The 19,260-nt window shown below is 38.9% G+C and overlaps 1 protein-coding gene and 1 long non-coding RNA gene across 2 annotated transcripts in view; one reads left to right on the plus strand and one right to left on the minus strand.

Moving 5' to 3' along the window:
* Positions 1–19,260, minus strand: part of LOC310912864 — an 87,372-nt gene that overhangs the window by 61,489 nt on the left and 6,623 nt on the right. The gene's annotated exons all lie outside the window — the stretch shown is intronic.
* PALMD (palmdelphin) overlaps positions 15,960–19,260 on the plus strand; it is a 48,727-nt gene continuing 45,426 nt past the window's right edge. The window contains exon 1 of the mRNA XM_083867817.1: positions 15,960–16,241. Within this exon, the coding sequence (XP_083723943.1) occupies positions 16,198–16,241 (44 nt within the window). The 5' untranslated portion in view covers positions 15,960–16,197. The remainder of the gene's footprint in view (positions 16,242–19,260) is intronic.

Genomic DNA, 19,260 nt, shown 5'->3' on the forward strand with positions numbered 1-19,260 from the left:
AAGGACGTGCTCTCCCATGCCTGAGATGTTTTTTTGCCACAGCTTGTACCAAGCGAGCACTAGAACGACATTTGCACCACCTCATCGGAGACACTTGAGGGAACCAGCTGGCTGCCTTATGGAGCTCTTGTCCACTTCATGGATCTCAGCTCTGGTGCTTGAATTGCTTCCTCCCACTTGGGGAAGAGAGCTCGGGGACTGTTTCCCACCCTTTTCTCCTCATTGCTCAGCCCCCGGCAGCCTTTCCCCCTCTCTCGAGGCCCAGGGCCCGGCTCCCCTCAGGCGGCCGCAGCCCCAACAGCGCCGGGAACACCCAGGGCACTCCCGGGGACCGCTGACGTGACCCTGTGTAGTGGTGTGGAATTAAGTTTTTTAATTTTGGTATAATTTTGTTAATAAGTTTCTGTAAGATTTTTTCCTACCCCCCACGTCCCCGCTCCTCTTGGTTACAGTCGTTAAGTCACATAATAGGCCCAGGCCAGCCCATTGTATGTCTCTGATAGCCTTGGCTTCAGTCATTAAGAATCTATTATATCTTATCTGGGTGTACACCCAAGCATCTTGATGGCTCTGGCCAGGCCAGATGGCCAGACAGGCCTCGGGTATCATCCACACCCCTTTTTCCCCTGTTTGGTAAAGTCCAGCCCCCCCTGTACCTAAATCACTCCCCCTTCATTTCAATCTGTAACACCCCTGTTGATAAGGGCAAGACAGACCCAAAAATCGCCCTCTGGTCTCTCACTCTCGGACACACTCAAGCCTGGAAAACCTGGGCATCTGCCCTGAATAAACACCTTCTTTACCACCAATTGTGAGTAGCACCATCTCTGATATAAGCATGCTTCTGCCCGGGTCTGGACCTGCCAAAAACTTTACGATATCACGACAGAGCCCAGCAAGCCTGAAGGCTCTCTGGGAACGGTGATAACCCTGCCCCGCTCAACAACGACAAAACTGTCCCGGTTTGCCTCGATAATAAGTGCCGGGTTTCCTCACTCACAGAAGACCCCTTTTTAAAGGAATTTTCTGGAATTTTTGTGACCCCTTGCAGTTGGAGCAAGTTGAAATTGAATTTTTCATAGTGAAATGAGTCATTGCAATTTTTCACTTGCATTCCTAACCGCATCCCACCCTGGCTAACTATTTGAGCTGGTCAAAATTACAACGAAAGAAACATACCATTAGCTAAAAAGGACTTGCATGAAAGAAACGTCTGGAATTTGAGGAATAAAACCAGTCCCAGGTGGCAGCCAGTATTGCCTGTTAGCAGCTAAAGAGGCACCAAAATTTCCAATCTGGCTCTCTTAAAACAGAGTTTTTACCCCAAGAGAGAGACTGTGAACTCTTGCTTTTTATCTTAATTCAAGATGAAAAAAAAACTTAAAACACAAAAATCACTTGAATGTTTTCCTGGAAGAAATGTCCATTTTCCAATTTCCTATCTCCTTTGAGTAGTCTCTCTTTGCAAAAAGCACTTTTATCCCAGGAGGGAATATTTTAATGGGATATGTTTGAAATGCGTGTTCGTCACCCAAAAGACACAAACACACATCTCAGTTTCCCTGATGAGCAATGTAGTTCTCCTCTCAGATCAGCCAAATACAAACACACTTCAATGGAGCAGCAAACAAGCTGGATGTTCCTTGCCTCTGCTTTTCCAGCACACACTTCTGGAAAAATGCTCACCACTCACTTGAGAAAGTGCAGGCTAGCAAGACAATAAAGGATAAGTGAATATGCAAAAAGGAGTCTAATTATTTCATATCTGTCCATAAACTAAAAAGTAACAACTTGGACTAATTGTTGAGGGTACGCAGTATACTAAGAGGGGTAAAATTGGATCAAATTTTCTTCTAGAAGTTGCTATATAGAGACAAAGCCTCCTTTTGCGCAACTACTTTTTAATCTTTGCTAGATTTTTAATATGGTTAACACATATGGTCTATAAAAGGCCATTAAATCCTCTGATTTTTTACTAACCCACAGAATTTCTTCAAGCATCCATTTTTTACTTGAAGCCATTTAAAGTTCATCACCCTTTTCCTGGTTCCTTTTAGTCATTAATACCTCTAACTTACAAAAAATTCACCTGAAGCACTGTAAACCCACAGGAATATAATCATGAGGGTTGCCTTCTTTACTGCAGCAGGATTACAAATAGGAATGCTCTTCCTAACATGGCTGTAGGATTGCAATCCAGCTTCTTAGTACTCAGGGTTAAAGAACTGGTTAAGGAGTTTTTGCCTGGGTTTTACAGGAGAAATTATGTTTTATAAATCATGTGTGGCATATCCCCTCAGAGCCAAGAGCTGTCAGGAAGCCCTGTTTCCTTTTCCTACCTTCACCATATATACCATTATTATCAGTTTTGTCTTCCCACCAGTACTGAAAGTCTCTTCTGCTGCTCTTGTACATTTTTCAGTAGATTTATACAAGTTATGTTGCATGAAAATCTGGACCTTCATTAAATCAAAGTAAAGAGGTAACTTTTACACTTGCATTCAGTTACAAAAAACACCAATTTTTAGGAAGTAGTTTATTCAGAATCACAGAATATGCTAAATTGGAAAGGTCCATCAAGTCCAACTCTTCCACCTTGGGGTAGTATCATTCCTTCATTCCTGTGAGTTCTTCAAGAGAAAAAAAATATTTGTACTACAGTAGCGACTATATCCCCCAAAGAGTGTCTGACTGTGCTAGGCACAAGTAAATGCATGAAACAATGAAGTCACATCCTGCCTCAAAGAAGTACACTTCAAGCATACATGAAAACAGATGGAGAAAACCCTGGAGTATTAATATTGTATGCACCAGAAGGGATTATTCTCATTGTGTGTGAATTAGACTGTATGCTGTTGCTACTTGTACTGAAAGTCCTTGGTCCAATACCACGTCTTGCAGGACTGGAGGTGGAATAAAATTTTCTTTCAAAGTCTGCAGATTGAGTGTTCCCTCCCACACAATTCATTATACTGCTGTCAAGGTTAATTCTCACTGGCATTGTCATTTTTATCTTGAGAATGTTTTCAGAATGCAAGAGGCTGGAATGGAAAGAATCACTGACACAAGTTTGGCATGCTTTTCTGTAAGCACTAGAAGAAAACTCTGCCTGCATTGCAGGCATGATCATCAGCATATCCCATGGGGAAGTACTTGTTTCCCTCACCTGAAAGCATCACAGAATATAACTGTACCAACAGTCATCACTTACTTTGTACCAGTGCACGAGTGGTCAGCATCAGGGGAAAAGGAGAACTTAGTAAAATATATCATGTTGTTTTTTAATGTGCACTGTCTGGAGCATTTCTGCAGCAAACTACTGACCTGAAAGTCCGGGTGGTTTGTTAGCTGTGACCTTACAAGTGATTTTACCTCTCACCAAGTTCCTTTAAAATCTGTAATACTAGTCTCTGCTGAGAACAGTGTTTGGCATATCTCAAACACATCATAGAGTGGGTTTTATTTCTGAAAAGCTTTGTTTTTTCTTCTTATGTCTAATATATTTGAACTTGCATAGAAAGACGAATCAAACCAAAAGAATACTCTGTCATAGACTGTGTTTGGACCAGATGTGCTTCCGTTGATGTTGCTGAGAGATTTTTCTCAGTGGATTTGAATTGGGAACATGAAGAGGCCATATGGTAGTAAAGATAATTTACATAACACCTTTTATCAACAAATATTTCAAAGGACCCTGCAAATCACCTACTGTACAAGAAGAATTTCACTCACAACTGAAACACAAATACCTCTGGGGTGAAACTTGGAAATACATAATAGCACACAGTAATGCTATGAAACAATTTCTAATTAGTTGTGACAAATAAAGTCACAGCAAACTGAAACCATGAGAGGAGCACAGGTGGACAAGTTCTATTTACAAATCAGTTGCAATCTGTACAGTTTCACCCTATATGTGAAGTAATAATTTATGAAAAGTAGTTTATTCCTTTTGATAAGTGCAACTCTGATAAAATGATCTTTAAATATAGACATTGAAAACAAAACAGAGTACTAAGTGGATAACTTGATTTCAGTTTTGCAGACATTCACTGTACATATACACAGTAAATGTGTATACCTCATCTTAATCTCAGGGTCCCAGTAGATAATATGGCCAAGAAAAGTTATGCTATTTTTTGTATTTGTTATAGGTAGGAGTGTGAGAGGCTCTGGACATTTTCTAATACTGTCATAAGTGTCACTACTGAAGTAAGAATAATCAGGAAAAAAAATTGTTTCAAATACAATAAAATTTTCTTTCTATCCATCTTGGGGAAGATGAACAGTGGGAGATAGAAAATGGGATAGATTGCAGTATGCAGCAGAGTCTGCAAAGAAAACAATCATAATTTTCAAATGATACTATGTAAAGTTCCTTAGTGAGGTATATTATTGAAAATGTTACCTTCTTCCAACCTTACTTCCAGGTTGAGCCTGGTTTCAGTCCCAAATCTGTCTAATGTGCTGTAGATATAGTCATATTATGTTTATCTGCTGTAAGAAGGCAAATAGAAATGCTGCTCAAGAAATCGAATTAATATTAAGTAGATATACAACATATTTATGTTGTATATTTATAAAGTTCCCAGGAGAACTTACTACAAAATCATCCACAGCACTTAAAATGAAATGGGAAACATAGTTTTATGTAAAGACACTTTTAAAAAAAGAATTTTCAAAGAATCTAGGAAGTTCAGCTTCTAGGTCCTATCTTATGATTTTTTAAGGACTTCTGCCCATCCACAGTAACCCAGGCCTGGTCACACAAAGTCACAGTAGTCTTAATATCACATTTATCCTCATAACCCAGCCCCAGCGGTGCTTTCTGTCCCAGGAAACAAAAAGACAATGCTACTGATTCTATATTAAATGGCCAGCAGGTCTTTTCCTGATTCCAGCATTGCCATGTTTTGTAACAGGAGTGCAATGATTTTCAGCATAGCCATGTGAAAGCTGCAAAATTTTTGTGTATTAAACTAACTGCTAATTAGGAGTAAAGAGTTTTCTTGAAGCTGTTCAAACTCTTAAAATTGACTGTGCCAAGATCCATTGTCCAGATCTTCCTGTTCACTTCAAAGGATTAACAGCAGAGAGAAAATGTACTGCAGACACACCAGTACTTGAAAATTATAGGTTAGGAAAGACACCAAAGCTTTCATTAATAGAATTGTAGATCTCTGAGGGGGAACAGCACAGCCATGTGTGGAGGTTCTGTGTGCTTACCCCTGACATGCAACCACTTAACATTCCTGAAAAATGGGCATTAGCAGTATCATTGCACAATTATGATGCCCATTTTCATGGTCATGCTTTGTTCACCCTCCTGATGGCAGTACTTAGAGTCAGAGGTGTGGAATAACATGAACACAGTGGGCTCCTACCCCCCGGAGCAATTTTCCCCTTTTTATTTGTATAGTCATATCCACTAAAAGGATGTGAAGAGGCTATTATTAAACTACCCTTAAATATGTTTGATGACACCACATGCTGACTCAGAAATTCCTTTCCTCCAAGGCCATTTAAAGCTGAGGGTCTAATTGCAAATGCTTTATTACTGTGTTGATAAATGTACCGTATCATTCATTCCTTTTCAGAAAAATTTCATGCAGGCCTTTTTTAATACAATGTATTAAAGATCAAACTCAGTATATCCATTTAGAAGAGCAATCTCAGCTCTTAGCTGCAGTAGTAATAATAATAATAATAACACTTACTGTACTTTAGATCTTCAAAGCACTGTATGGACATTAAGCAGTTTGTCTCTCTTGGCAAGGATTTTAGTTTATGTTGGACAGTAAGTAGCAGCAGGTACCTTTTTTCTTCTCTTTTTTTCCTTCATTATTTCCTCCTTCTTTTTTTATTCCCTACAGGCTAGAAGTGTGTCTCTTCTCTGCTTATGGGTATTCTAGTAATTCCTTACTGGTGCGCCTTCACCAGCCAGAGCAATTGATCTGACTTCTATTATTTGTAAGGTATCTCAGGAACAGAAATGAGAGTCAACTTTCTTTTGGAGCGTGCTCTCTTGCCATAACATGGAGCTGTCCTGGGTAGGTTTCACAAGGAAATATTCTCCTTTTTTTGTTATTTTTTTTCTACCTCAAATGTCCTTATTTACTACCACAATCACTAGAACCAGAATGAGCAAGAATCTTGACTTTTGCAAGTGCTGGGGTAGAAACTCCCAATGAGTACAGTCCCATAGATGCTGTTTCCACAAATACAAGGATAAACATCATTTTTTCTTAGTGCTTTATAAAGTAGCCCAGTGAAACAGGCTTGACAATCCTTGCTTTCCATAGGAGACTACCTCCTTTCTAGGTGGCAGAGGAAAGTGCAAGCAGAAGAGCCAGTTCTGCTTAGAACCAAGGGTCAAAGGTGAAGTAACTGAGATCTGTAGAGCCAGAGCTTGTCACAGCAGCAATGAGAGTTTGCCATTCCAGAAATCAGTTGAACTTAAAACATATTGCACTCCCATTCCACCCAGAAACTGCTACAGTCTCCATTCCTCTTTGCAGCAACTCTTCTTTCTGCAGATGTTCAGCATTGTAAAGTACTCGTGTCCTCGAAATTTCTAATTAAATCCCAAGGAGACTGATGAGTCTGCAGACGTAACAAGCATTAATTCAGTGGTCCCTGTTGTCAAAAAAGCAGTCAATGTTTAAGTGCATTACAGCCATTTATCTTTTGCTTATCCAGGAAACTATTTCTACAAGCTTGTGATGGGAACATTTTCAATAAACATTAAAATAAAATCACTGGAGTAGTTTGGCTTGTGGAAATTCTCCCAAAATTGAGAATTACCAACAAAAAGAGGTGCAATCTCACTTCTTAATTATATCAACATAGGTGTGAGTCATATTCAAGAAGCTGTGAATGCTCTGTGACTTCGTGTTGCTTCACTTCCTATCTCCTAACAGTGTGTGTCCTGAAAGTGCTCTGCCCCATGCTTGCTTCTCCAGGGCTGCATGGATATTTCTGCAGAAGCAATTCTCAAGAGCTAAAACCCCAACTCTCTTCTTCCATGACCAGTAGATCTGAAGAAACCAGACCCCATCCAGTGATCAACTTGACTTTTGCCAATACCACCAAACAGTGCTCCAGGAAGAAGCAGGCTGATATTTTGCCATAGAGACAGCATTTTTCTGTCACACAACAACAACAAAAAGACATTAGCTTCTTCGATGCCCAAGTCAATCATCTTTGATTTTGATTCAGACATGTGTTGTTAAGCTTTTTTCTTGAAAAAATAACATGCACATTGTTTATGTTTCCTATTATATCTAGAGATATATTCTGAAATCTCCTTTGGAGGCTGCAGTAGCTATAGATTTAGTCTTGATAACAAGAAATTAAGAAAGTGAAGGGTAGGACTTGCTAGAAGAATTTATGCAGCTGAGGACAGAATACAAGACTTCAGGATTTGAAAGGGTGAAGCAGAACTGTTTATCTCTCATGCCACATAGGAAAGATTTCTGAGCTGATTTATAGCTTAGCTTTTGAAAGATGAACACAGTCACACAGAAAAAAATTACTGTTTTCTTTTCTTCTTTCCAGAACTATAAACCTATATTTCAAAAGCCATTGTTGAAGTGGAGGATTAGATGAAAAGGTTGATCCCTGACTCAGTTTTCAAGGGCAGGTCACATGCTACTTAACCCAGGAATTTCCCCAGTTTTCTGTTGCATTCTATGCTGCCATCATCTGGCTCTTTTCATAAAACCTGACATTTTCTAAATCTCAGTTATCTCCAGGCCTGAATTTTTCTTTAGGTAAGAATCTTCAGTGCTTTTCATGATGATCTCTCACAGTAAGAATTTACCTTTTCTCAAGCAACAAGCATCTCTCTGCAGCTACCACTGCCAGAACATTTACCCAGACTCTAGGCTGGGCATGCAGCTCCCTTTGCCTAACTGAGCACTCAGGATGGAGGGAGGATATTAATTTATGAGTCTGTTCATACTCCAATGTACTATTCTGATTCGAAACCTCTTTAATCACCTTGCAGAGATTTCTTGATAGCAAGTCAGTTACTTCTAGCATGCCAGCCACCAGCATCTTGACTATGCCCTAACTCAGGGAATGCAGACATTTGGTCAGGGAAAACACCTCTCCTCCTACAGTAAGAGGGTGTTACTGACTTTCCCAGTGATTTACTTAAATATAAACAGGTTGTTTCCTTACTCCAAGGCAAATCTTATCTTCTGCCTGATGGGGCAATTATAAAAGGTGACAGAAGTTTTCCAATTGGCTTACACAGACCCAAGGCCACCCTGCTTCCAAGACATCACAACCTTCACCTCCTTCTCATAGGTCTGGCAACCAGAGTACTGTGAAAGACCCAGAAACATTCATCTGGCTAAATTCTGATGGCAGGTAAAACTCTGAGGGCACTGTGAAAGCATTGGCATTAATATGGACATGGGGAAGAACAATCCATACAATGAACTTTGCTCCATCTTTAGATTGCAGCATACCAGTCTGGGTTCTGAGGAAAGGCTTTTCCTGGAGCATTTCCAAGGCTCGACTTTTTGTCTACTCTGATCTTCACAGAAGCCCTCTGTCTCTGCACATGCCAGGCAAAATCTGCCTAGCCAAACATGCTCAGCTGCTTTGTCTTCCTGTTACAGGATTCACCCAACCTGTTCTGTGGGTAACAAGGCCAGGAGAGCAAGGTTGCCTCTCTGCTGCCCAGCCACACCCCAGCTCCAAGTGCAAAACAGAAAGATGCTACAAAGAACAATTCTGTTGTGCATGGAACTGCAAACAAGCAAGCACAGCACATCCTCTATCACAGCACACATCAATCAAGGCATGCAGCTCTTGACAGGACACTGATCAATCACCATAGGGAGACAGCAGCGTGTGGAGACATTCCAATATGTTTTCCTTCATTCTTTTTCCTGAAACAGGAGAAGCAGGTTAAATAAGCCTCTGCTAGAGCTTGTGATGCACATTTTTCAGGGTATGGGAATTACTGCATGCAAAGGAGACTTTGAGGCCTATAAATTAGAATGAATAAGTCTTGGGGCAAACCAGGAAAAAAAGGGCATATTTACATAGAGACTGTAAGGAGAGATGAATCTAAAGAGAAAACAAGATGGGAAACTTGGTCTTAGAAACAATAAAAATGTCTGCTTGGTTTTAACTTCCACATCCAAGTCCTGAGAAAATCTATGGAATCAAAACCGAAATTAAATAGACACTTCTTTAACGAACAAGTTAAAAACATGCCTAATAGTTGGATATGCAGAAGTGACCACTTATTTTACCTGAGTACTAACTTCAAATGACAGTGTGCTGAAACTTACAGATTCTGTATTTGCTATTTATTTTTGTAGTGACGACAGAACAGAATTGGGACAAAGTGGCTGGACAGCTGCATGAAACCTCCATTCTGAACTCAAATCTGAATTGGACCTGAACCAGTACACACAGGTCTTGAGCACCACTTAAAAAGCCTCCCTTAAAAATCTTCACTGCACTGAATACTGAATGAATGTCTCCTTATGCATCCTGGGCTGAGGCTTTCAACCCACTTGGGAACTGGCAGAAGTAGAACTGGGCTCCCAAGGTTTAAAAGAAACATCAATGCTAATGAGGCAACACAAAAAGTAAATATATACTTCTAAAAGCACTCGTGTTCGCACAATTAAATATTGGAGGCTTGAGGAAACACCTTTCATACAGCTGCTGGTGAAAGAAATGCAGATAAGTCCTATATTGGCCCTATATAACTTTGTATTTATTTCTTACACCACCAGTTTTTTATAGCCTTGGCCTACGTAAGGGTAGAGTAAGAAGACAATAAAGAAGCAAACCACGTAGGAATATGTGCCCCATGTTCCTCACTCGGGGAACAAAACAAAACAAAGAATGTTTCATTTCAATTTTCAAGCAGGCTCTCTATGTTTCTGAAGAGTGCTGGTTTCCTGTGATATCTGAGGAAGACAGCATTAGGACTGTACACACTGTATTCCTCCTTGCTTTATTAATAAAACAATAATGAACTCAGTGGTGCAGAAACAACAGAACATGCTGCTATGAAGGAGACCTCAAAGCCTACTCAGCTGCTTCACTGGTGTATATTAAAATTAATGAGTTTCTGCTGCAGAAAGAAAGAGGTGTCCTTACAGGGGAATGAGATCTATGATCTTTATATTGTAGCACAAGCATTGAGAAGCACAGAAATCTGCACAGCTCAGTCTCAAATAACAAATTTCGTTTTACAGGGAGAAGGCAAGGACAGGCTGAATACACTTGCTATACATATTGAAAGAGGGGATAGGAGAGTTTTTCATTGGCACCTTCCCACTAGTAAAAACTGGATCAAGGCTCTCTCCCTCCCCTCACTCCCATTTTTATAGCTAAGAGAAAAAAAACATTGGCAATATTGAATGCCAGCCAGCAGCTGAGGCTGCTAACTCAGCCATTATAACCACAATATTTAATAGCTGTCAATTAAAGAGCCCTGATATTTATACATGGGAACATATATCTGGAGATGAGCACATTTCACTAATATTTTTATTACATCCTTCACAATGGCTTTGAGCTTTTAATGCTTTCCAGTAAACAAAGCAAAAATTTAAAGCAACTATTAGATTGGTAAATAATATAATTTTTAAAATGTTGTTTCATTAGGATATCTCAATTTTATTCCAATTTCTTCAAGGCTTCATTGAACTGCCAAGAGGAGTTAATAACACGCTGCTACAATAGCATCTCTGTGAAGCTTATTTTCTGCTTAGGAGCTCCAATGAGAAACAAAAGTTACTAGCACATCAAGTATTTTGTGTGCTCAGTTCAAACCACTTGCTTGGACTAAAGTTGTAACTGGAGAGTACTTTTACCACAGATTATCCTAATTCTATAGAATAATTACCTAAAATCTTAAGGAGGATAATTTTCTTATCACTTCCTTATCCTAAGTGTTAGAGATACATCAACCTCAGATGTATTAACGAATGCTATCTTCAAACATAGTTTAAAACTACAAGTGCTAAATCATTATTAAATTTAGAAAACCAGGATCAACTCAAACTTCTCTGAACTGCCCTATAGGCACTAGGTATTCCCATTTAATGAGGATATTTGATCTCAATCAATTCAGATTTGAATTTTTCTATTCCAGAGTTCATTGCAGTCTACAGAGAACTGCTACAGAGCAGGGAAAAAAGAGGGGGAGAGAAGGTGGGAGGGGGACACAGGCAGGATATACAGACAGGACCAAACAAAAACACCAATCAATAAACAAAGAAACACAGAATACCCGCACCAAACCAGACTTGAGGGAAGCATTAACAATTCAATTTCCTAATGTGTGGCTATGATTTATACCCAAAATCTTTACTATGTCACTTGTGTAGAGCTTAGTGTTTTCTACAGTGTACCTACATCTCAGTCTGCAAACTGCTTCTGTTTTAATTTAACCAAGTTCAGCCTATTGATAGTATCACATAAAGGGCAGCATTTTGTTTATCACATTAAAGTCCTGAAATTTGCTACACTGCCCTGCCATTAAGGCCCTGTCCAGAGGCATTCCATTGGGACTGCATTCATTATTGAAATATACTTTTCTTTTAGACTCACTAGAATCAAGCTTTATCCAAAGCATACTACATGAAGAAACATGGTATCTGAAGTTCAGCCTCTATCACTTCTATTTTTGAGAAGGTTTTTGGAAAGGCAAGAGAGAATATGGAAGTGAAAATCTATCCCAGAAGACTCCAGAACCGGTTATTTATATGACATAAAGAGAGGATGATCTATTTTGTCACTTGCAAATCTCCCTTTGTGTCTCTTTTCCTTCCCCTACTTTTGTAGATGGGACAAACCTGAAGTTAAGCTCCAGAAGGTATCTATGGAATGTTCTGATTCTGGGGATAATTTGAACCCAAACACAGCTGATTCCAGCTTGTCCAGTTTAAGCAATTCAGAACCTCAGCACTGAACAATCTGACATGTATACAGTAAAACCACAGACTGGGCTCTGGAAAAGAATTAATTTCCTTCCTTCTTCCCTCCTAATATAGAGAAGTGCAATTGGGGGTGTAGCCCCATAGGATAATTGTTGAGACATTTCCACAAGTTCTTTCAAGGCCAAAGAATCAGAGACCACCTCTGCTGAAAAAAAACATGACAACAGGCCATGTACACATCAGCAAGGACTGGGGTTCACTGGAAACAGAGCTGTGCAGTGAGACAGGTGGTGCTGATGACCTGACATGCTACCATGAATATTTCATTAGGGTTTATCTCAAAAAAGAACAAATCTGGTCCCACTAGGGACTGAATGCAGTCAGTGAGCATTGAAAACACTCTTCGAAAACATTGTCCTTCCAGTTTAATCTGAGAGAGATCCAATAAAGCACCCCAAGACTGCCCCATGGTATGAATCAAAACACATTTACCAGGGACAACCAGATTAGCTTCAGAAGCACATTCCTGATCTGAACTAAACTACTAATCTAGATGCACTATAAATTCTTCTGCATGAGATCCTAACAGCACAATATACAGAGGGAAAAAAATATTTTGTACTATGTTCAGAGGTGCTCCCCTGAAAAGTAGAATGAGGATGCATCTTCTAAAGTAAAGTGATTCTATGTAAAAGCCAAACAGAAAGGCAGGCAATTTTTTTAAAAATCAAAGATAATGGAAGGAGGCAATTTAAGGTAATCTTACTCCCTTTGAGAGTAAAAATTGCTTTTACATTCCAATCAAATGAGAGCATCTATGCAACATAAGGCACAGAGCTGAGCACCAAGCAACGTCTACTCTAGTGCCTTGGATGTTTCTCTAGTGACATTGAGGTGACAGAAGAAAAATCAGGATTTTTTTACAGGCTGAAGACCTTTGACACTCTCAGTTTGGTTTTTTTTTTTTTTTTTTAATCTAATCACACAGAATGAATTAAAGGTATTTTGACATGCCTCAATGGAAATAAAATTCCTTTTATTCCAACAGAAATTAAATATAGTAATGAAACTCCAAAACAATCTATTCTCAGCACTCTGTGAGGGGCTGGAAGACAATAGCAATTGTGTATATTTATCTTGAAATGTTTACAACACACTTAAGAATTTATTTCTTTATTAAGGAATTTCAAAGATACTAATGTCAACAGTGATCTGGCGCCAAATGAAACACAATTTTTATCCACTGCAGTTGCTCAGTTCTTGGTGATCATGGGTAATATTTGCAAATCTGCAGAGACTTCAAGTCAAGCTGTGACCTTGCATTTCAATACCTTAGTATTTTTATCCGATTTTAAGAAAGTCTAAATGTGTACACTCTAGTGATTTAGGTGGCACTACATGAGAACTGCACAGAAAAGCTGAGACTTCACACACTTTGCTTCTACCTATCAGACCTGGCCAGTAGAACAAAAAATAAGGAAGCATAAATCCATTAGCAGCTCTGAACTGTTCAGTTGTTTTCTGTTCTGGTTAAACTGAGCAACAGTGAAAAAGATGATACTGTGACAGAGGAGGAAAAGGTGTTCTTTCGCTTTGAAGTGCTTTTTAAAATTTAATAGTATCAAGAGTCAAAAGAAAGTAATCAAGAAAGTATCATGACATCTATAATACTGTGTAGCAGTTCTGGGAACAAAAATCATCTCTTGAGACAAACAAAATTCCTGTAGTCCAGCAAATAATACTAATTTCAAGCTACAGACACTGTTATATCGAGACAAAAGACTCAGTATTATGTAAAGCCAAAGTGGTCAGTGGTCCTAAATGTACTTGTGTGCATAGTTTTGATTATAGAGCACTGACTGCATGATCCTGCCTTATGCACCACATAGACACAGATAATGCTTTCATGAATAAATAAACAAACAAACAAAAATGTTATGGAGGTAAATTTTCTTACCAAAGTCTGGCAGGTCCATCTCTGCTCCAGTCTTTTCTCAATATTTGTGTAACTTCATTACATTCCCATCCTGGTTTTAATAGCATCATTCAAGCTTTATTTTTTTTTTACTCAAAATTGACCAAACCATTCCCAGTGGACCAGAATGTAACACTTGAACATGAACACAGTACGCCTTTAATAAATATATATATATATATATATATATATATATATATATATATATATATATATAAGGGATGCATAAAAGTTATATAATTCTATAATTCTTTAACTTCTGAATCTCTTTTAAAAATGCTGACAGGGATGTAGCAAAAAAAAAAAAAAAAAAAAATCCACGTGTGTATTTTTAGAGATCATTTAAAAAAACTATTGCAGAGAGAAATATTCCCAAATAAGATGTAAGGCCGGGAGCGGGAGCGGCCACCAGAGGGAGAGCCGGGCGCGCCGGAGCGCGGGGAGCCCGCACCGCACACACAGACAGACAGACAGACACACACACACCGCTGGCAGCCCGGCGGGGCCACAGCGCACAGAACCCCTTCTAAAGGAAATATATGCAAAATACGCAGCGTTTGGGTTCCTCTGCAATCTAAAGATGCAAATCTCGACCAAAGGAGTGGATATTCAGCACCGTTAAAGATTAGTCTTTCAATCTCCTTTAAAATTATTTCCTTACTAGCATTTAACATTTTTCTTATCTTTTCCTGAAGAAAAAGTATCTAGAGCAACACAGAGAGGAGAATAAAACGACCTGTAGGAGTTCCACCTGGCCAAGTGAAGAAAGGACACCTACAAAATCATATTTTCCACCTCTTTTGTGTTTACCTACCCAAAAGAAGGGAAGAAGTCAAGAAGGAAAACTAGGAGGTGGTACCATGACAGAGTCCACCAGCCTTGAGTCTCTGCTGGAAGGAGGCCAAGCTCTGTGACTAGTGACTCTCAAAAGTCAGTAGATCTCCCCATCAGCAAGGAGCAGACCTTATTTCTAGCTGGTAACCTCAGCCAGGAGAAGCCACCTCTGGGAACTGGGGCACTCTGCTGGCAGAACACAGCTGGAATCAGCCAAGCTGTGTGGACTTTGTCACAGATTGCCACACAGCTGGTGCTCCGTGCTAACCAAACCTGTGCCAAGCTACTTTTACTCATATTAAAATCATATAACAATAGCCCAGCTGGCCTTTAAATATTTCCACAAAGGTAAGAGATCCTACATTGTCAAAATGGATAGAATTAGAAAGACCATGCCTTTCTGGTAGAGGTCAGAGATTTACCAGTCCCTGAAACCTCCCCTGCAAAAGGGCTACAGCCCTCACATTTCTGACCTATCTCCCTGCTGTCTCACCTCTTTGTTCCTGAATATCTGTTTAGGGAAGCAGCTTTTCAATTTGTCTCATATACAGCTTGAATAGTTCAAAATGTCTATTCCTTTGGCTAAACCCCCTGCAGATTTGATGGAGATATTCTCTATTATGGAAGAGTATGTTGAATCCTGCAGGGTCTGAGTTATGGCTCAGAGGACATCCTGTCACAAACAGAGGCATGTTCCCTCTCATTCTTCCCACACAACTAAATGGGTAAATCAAGGTATCATGAAACTTGACACATGAAAATCCAACAGGTGCCATTAAATGATTGCTTTCAAAGCAATTTTACATTAAACAAAACAGGTATTGATTACATATCCAGCATAGCATGCTCATTGTATCACTAAGAAAATTCAGCATTTCTGATCACTGAAGTTCCATTTTAGAATGCATTTGCTGTGTTTTTTCCTGAGTACTGTCAAGACACAATTTCATTTAAAGCAGTTCATCATATGAAAGTTTATAATTTTTTTAAAAAACAACCTTTAGCACCTGCCCAGCATTTTTATCTGTTCAGAAATTACAGTAAATCACAGTCGTTACCTCACCCGCTAATTTAGCTGGGATATGTCCAGAACAAAGGGCTACAATAAATGCCAAAGTGAGGGCTACACCCACTTATAAATCATACAGCCCCAGGTCTCTTAGTTAGCAGGTTAAAAATTTACTAGATTTTAACTGACATACAACACAAGTAGGTCCCTTCAATGATAACTGATTTATCAAAGGAAAAGTCTTTAGCAAGTATTCCTTAGCCCACCATGGACATTTCTAAAATATCTGTTTCCATCTGTTTATCTTAGCCCCAAAAAATACTTCACCTGGATAGATGTGTGCATGAAGAAAGCACAATAACATAGCATCAAAAGGATTTATAATCCCAGACTGATCTGCTTCCAGTCCTCTACCTTGTTGTCAATTGCAAAGTGCTGGTGATAAATGTGACATCAAAATGCAGTCTCACACTTCAGTTTCTGAACATCAACAACAAAAAAGGTAAGGTCACTATTTCTTAAAATCTATTTTCTTAACAAATTTGTTGATCAAAATCTGTCTTTATATAGTATTTTCATCCAGTTCTTCCTTCCTTCCTTCCTTCTAAAAAAACCCTCTGAGTTCATACATCTACAATTATGATGTGGATCTGGAGTATGAGTTCTTGTGCTTTCAGATGTGGGAGGAAAGGACAGAGAACTATTTGTATGAATGCACTATAACTTCAGTGCATTTGTCCCAGCTCACAATGGATAAGTATTGATTTCAAAGATGGAGCTACATAAATCTTAAAATATATGTGTGCCTGTGACTGCAGCTATTCTTGAGAGACAAGGGGGAAATGGTGAAAGAGGATAGAAAAACAGATGAAGAAAGAAGGTGGTGTTATTGAAATGTAGGTGGATTTAATCTAATTGTTATAAACCTGCTTCTGTGACATGAAATAGTATTAGAGAGTGACTTTGAATACAGAAAAATACAGCAGTCACTGTGCTGATTTGGCCATCAGCAAAGCAGCAATGCATAGCAATAATTCCAATTTGCACAGATACACAGATGCTGTGGTTTGGCCTTAATTTAAACAAGACATTTTCACTGTGAGAACTAGAATAATTTATTTTAATATGTGGGTCTAGTTAGCCAGTTCTAGTTGTTTAAACATTCTGTACAATCAGGAAAAGCATCAAAAAGCACTGTGAGGAGAGCCATCACCAAGTAACAAATATATATAACAAATGTATAAACAGATACTGCTTCTGCTTTGCTCTGTTCATATTCTTCAGACCTCAGAGCTATATCCAGCAATGGATCACTTTAAATACCCCCCACAATGAGTTTCCTGCTATCTCATGTGATGATTCCATTATCAGAAGTCACATTCTCATGATGATTTTGTCTGACCTAACTTCTCAGTCCCTAACCTCCATAAATTACAATTCCTGCTCAGCTTTTCTCACTCTCAAAATTGGTTATTTCACCTTTCAAACACTCTAGCACCTTAACCTTCTATTTAAGTTGCTAAAAAAAGGTATTTAAATCTTCTTCTTGCCTCTCTAAATTATATCCTCAGATTGTAATAAGAGGACAATCTCAATTTTCTGTGTTGTATTTTGCCCCTTCCCTCCCTAGACCTAAAACTGTCTGTAGATGCCTGCACAGACACAGAGCACAAGAAAAGCGCAGAGCTTTTCTTTTGCAGGAAGAAGACATTTCCCCTGACCACTTACCTTTCTGTCACATCCTGCTTTAATAGTGATAAGCAGAATATTCACTTCAGATTTAAGTCTCAGAGAAGAAAATTAACCACAGTGATTTTTTCCTGCTTGTGGTAAATTATAGCCTTGGACATTCATTGTTTTGTATCTGTTTTGGTAGAGATATTTGGCTGTTTTAGGAAAACAAGCTGATGAATTAGGAACTGGTTGAGAAATTACCAAGTTTATCCCATGCTTCCTCTATAGCTGTTGGTGTTCATTATTTCATTTAGATCATACATGTAACATAAAATATGGGGGTTTTTTTCCTTTAATGTGTTAGGTTACAAATCAAAGTGTTCCCATGCAGATTACCTGGGAATGTCAAATCTCAGTTCCACTGTCAATCCACTCACCATGCACATCACAATAAAAATATCAATGCTTACACAAGGCACCCACATGCACTGTGTGTAAGGACACAAAGATGAGAAGGGAAAATCAAAGCTGATCAAATGTGGTGTGAATTCTTGGGCACTTCACTGAACACTGATTTTAGAGTAAAGCTTGAACATGGAATTGGTGGAACAATATTTTCCACAAACTTCTAAAAAATATTGGCATGAAATTAGTTTAATCTCAGGATACCTATCTCTATAAAGAACTCCTCCACTAAGTTCCTGTGAGAGGTATTAAGCAGATGTAGGTTGATATAGTGAAGATTTTTATTGACTATGGTTTTAAAAATTTCACTTATTTTAAAAATTACAATACATCCAGTCTCAGGCACAGAGAAATTTGATGCTGAAATCTAATGCTGAGGCAACTTTAGTCCAATGAATGGCCATTGATTTCTATAGTTTGTTTTTTTTTTCCTGAGGAAAGGACATATAAATGTGCCTCAGTATTTATGTGCTTCTGTTGGCTAAATATGGTAAATTCCTCTCAAACATAGATGTTTTCCAGATTTTCAGCAGTGCTATAGTACCTTTCTTTTTCTAGTTTGCATCAGAAATTTTATATATATATATATATATATATATATATATATATATATATATTTTTTTTTTTTTTTTTTTTTTTTTTTTTTAATTCCTGTGGGGCTGTGCCAGAAGTGACAAAACATGGCTCGGTAGAGCAAAAGGCAGAGGGCAAACAGCAGCCCTGTGACTGTCTGGCACTGTCTGTGTCACCTTCAGCCTGGGACTTGCACCAGTCAGTCACAACCAGCCCTGCAGCTGATAGCAAGGTTTATGTGAACACAGAGCAGCAGGAGCCTGTTTGAGCTCACTAATTTAAGTACTTGGAAGCAGGAAAGAAAAGGTGTAATAGTCTTGCCCTGAAAGTCTGAAGGTAAAAGGGATCAGGGGAGGGTAGGAAGGCTGGGTGTTGAGGGGAAGTCTGGGCTGACTCAGAGCGACAGCAGCAACAGCCTGTTCCACTGCAGTGCACACAATTTCCAGCAGTGCTACAGAGCTGGAATCAGCAGTGGTAATCACAGCTCAACACTTTTCCAGCTGTTACCAGGTGGTATTTTTTGTAAAACAGAGTAACTTCATGAAAGCGTTTGAATCAGAGTAAACTGGTACTCGCTGAACATGATCACAACTTGAGAGATGCTTCTATTTGTTTAAAGACACTTCAAGTTTTGAAATTCCAGTGTGATTTCACAATCAGCAGAGGAAATACAGTGTCAGACTCTCCAGTATTATGCATTTCCATACATGCCAATGTGACTCCTAGCAAACACTACAAAGGTGTGGCTATAGGATTTTTCCTACCTATAGTTTTCTACGTGTAGCACCAAACCGTCACTTACAATTATA

This window comes from Zosterops lateralis (genome assembly GCF_965231275.1).
Source record: "Zosterops lateralis genome assembly, chromosome: 9".
Taxonomy (NCBI): Eukaryota; Metazoa; Chordata; class Aves; order Passeriformes; family Zosteropidae; genus Zosterops; species Zosterops lateralis.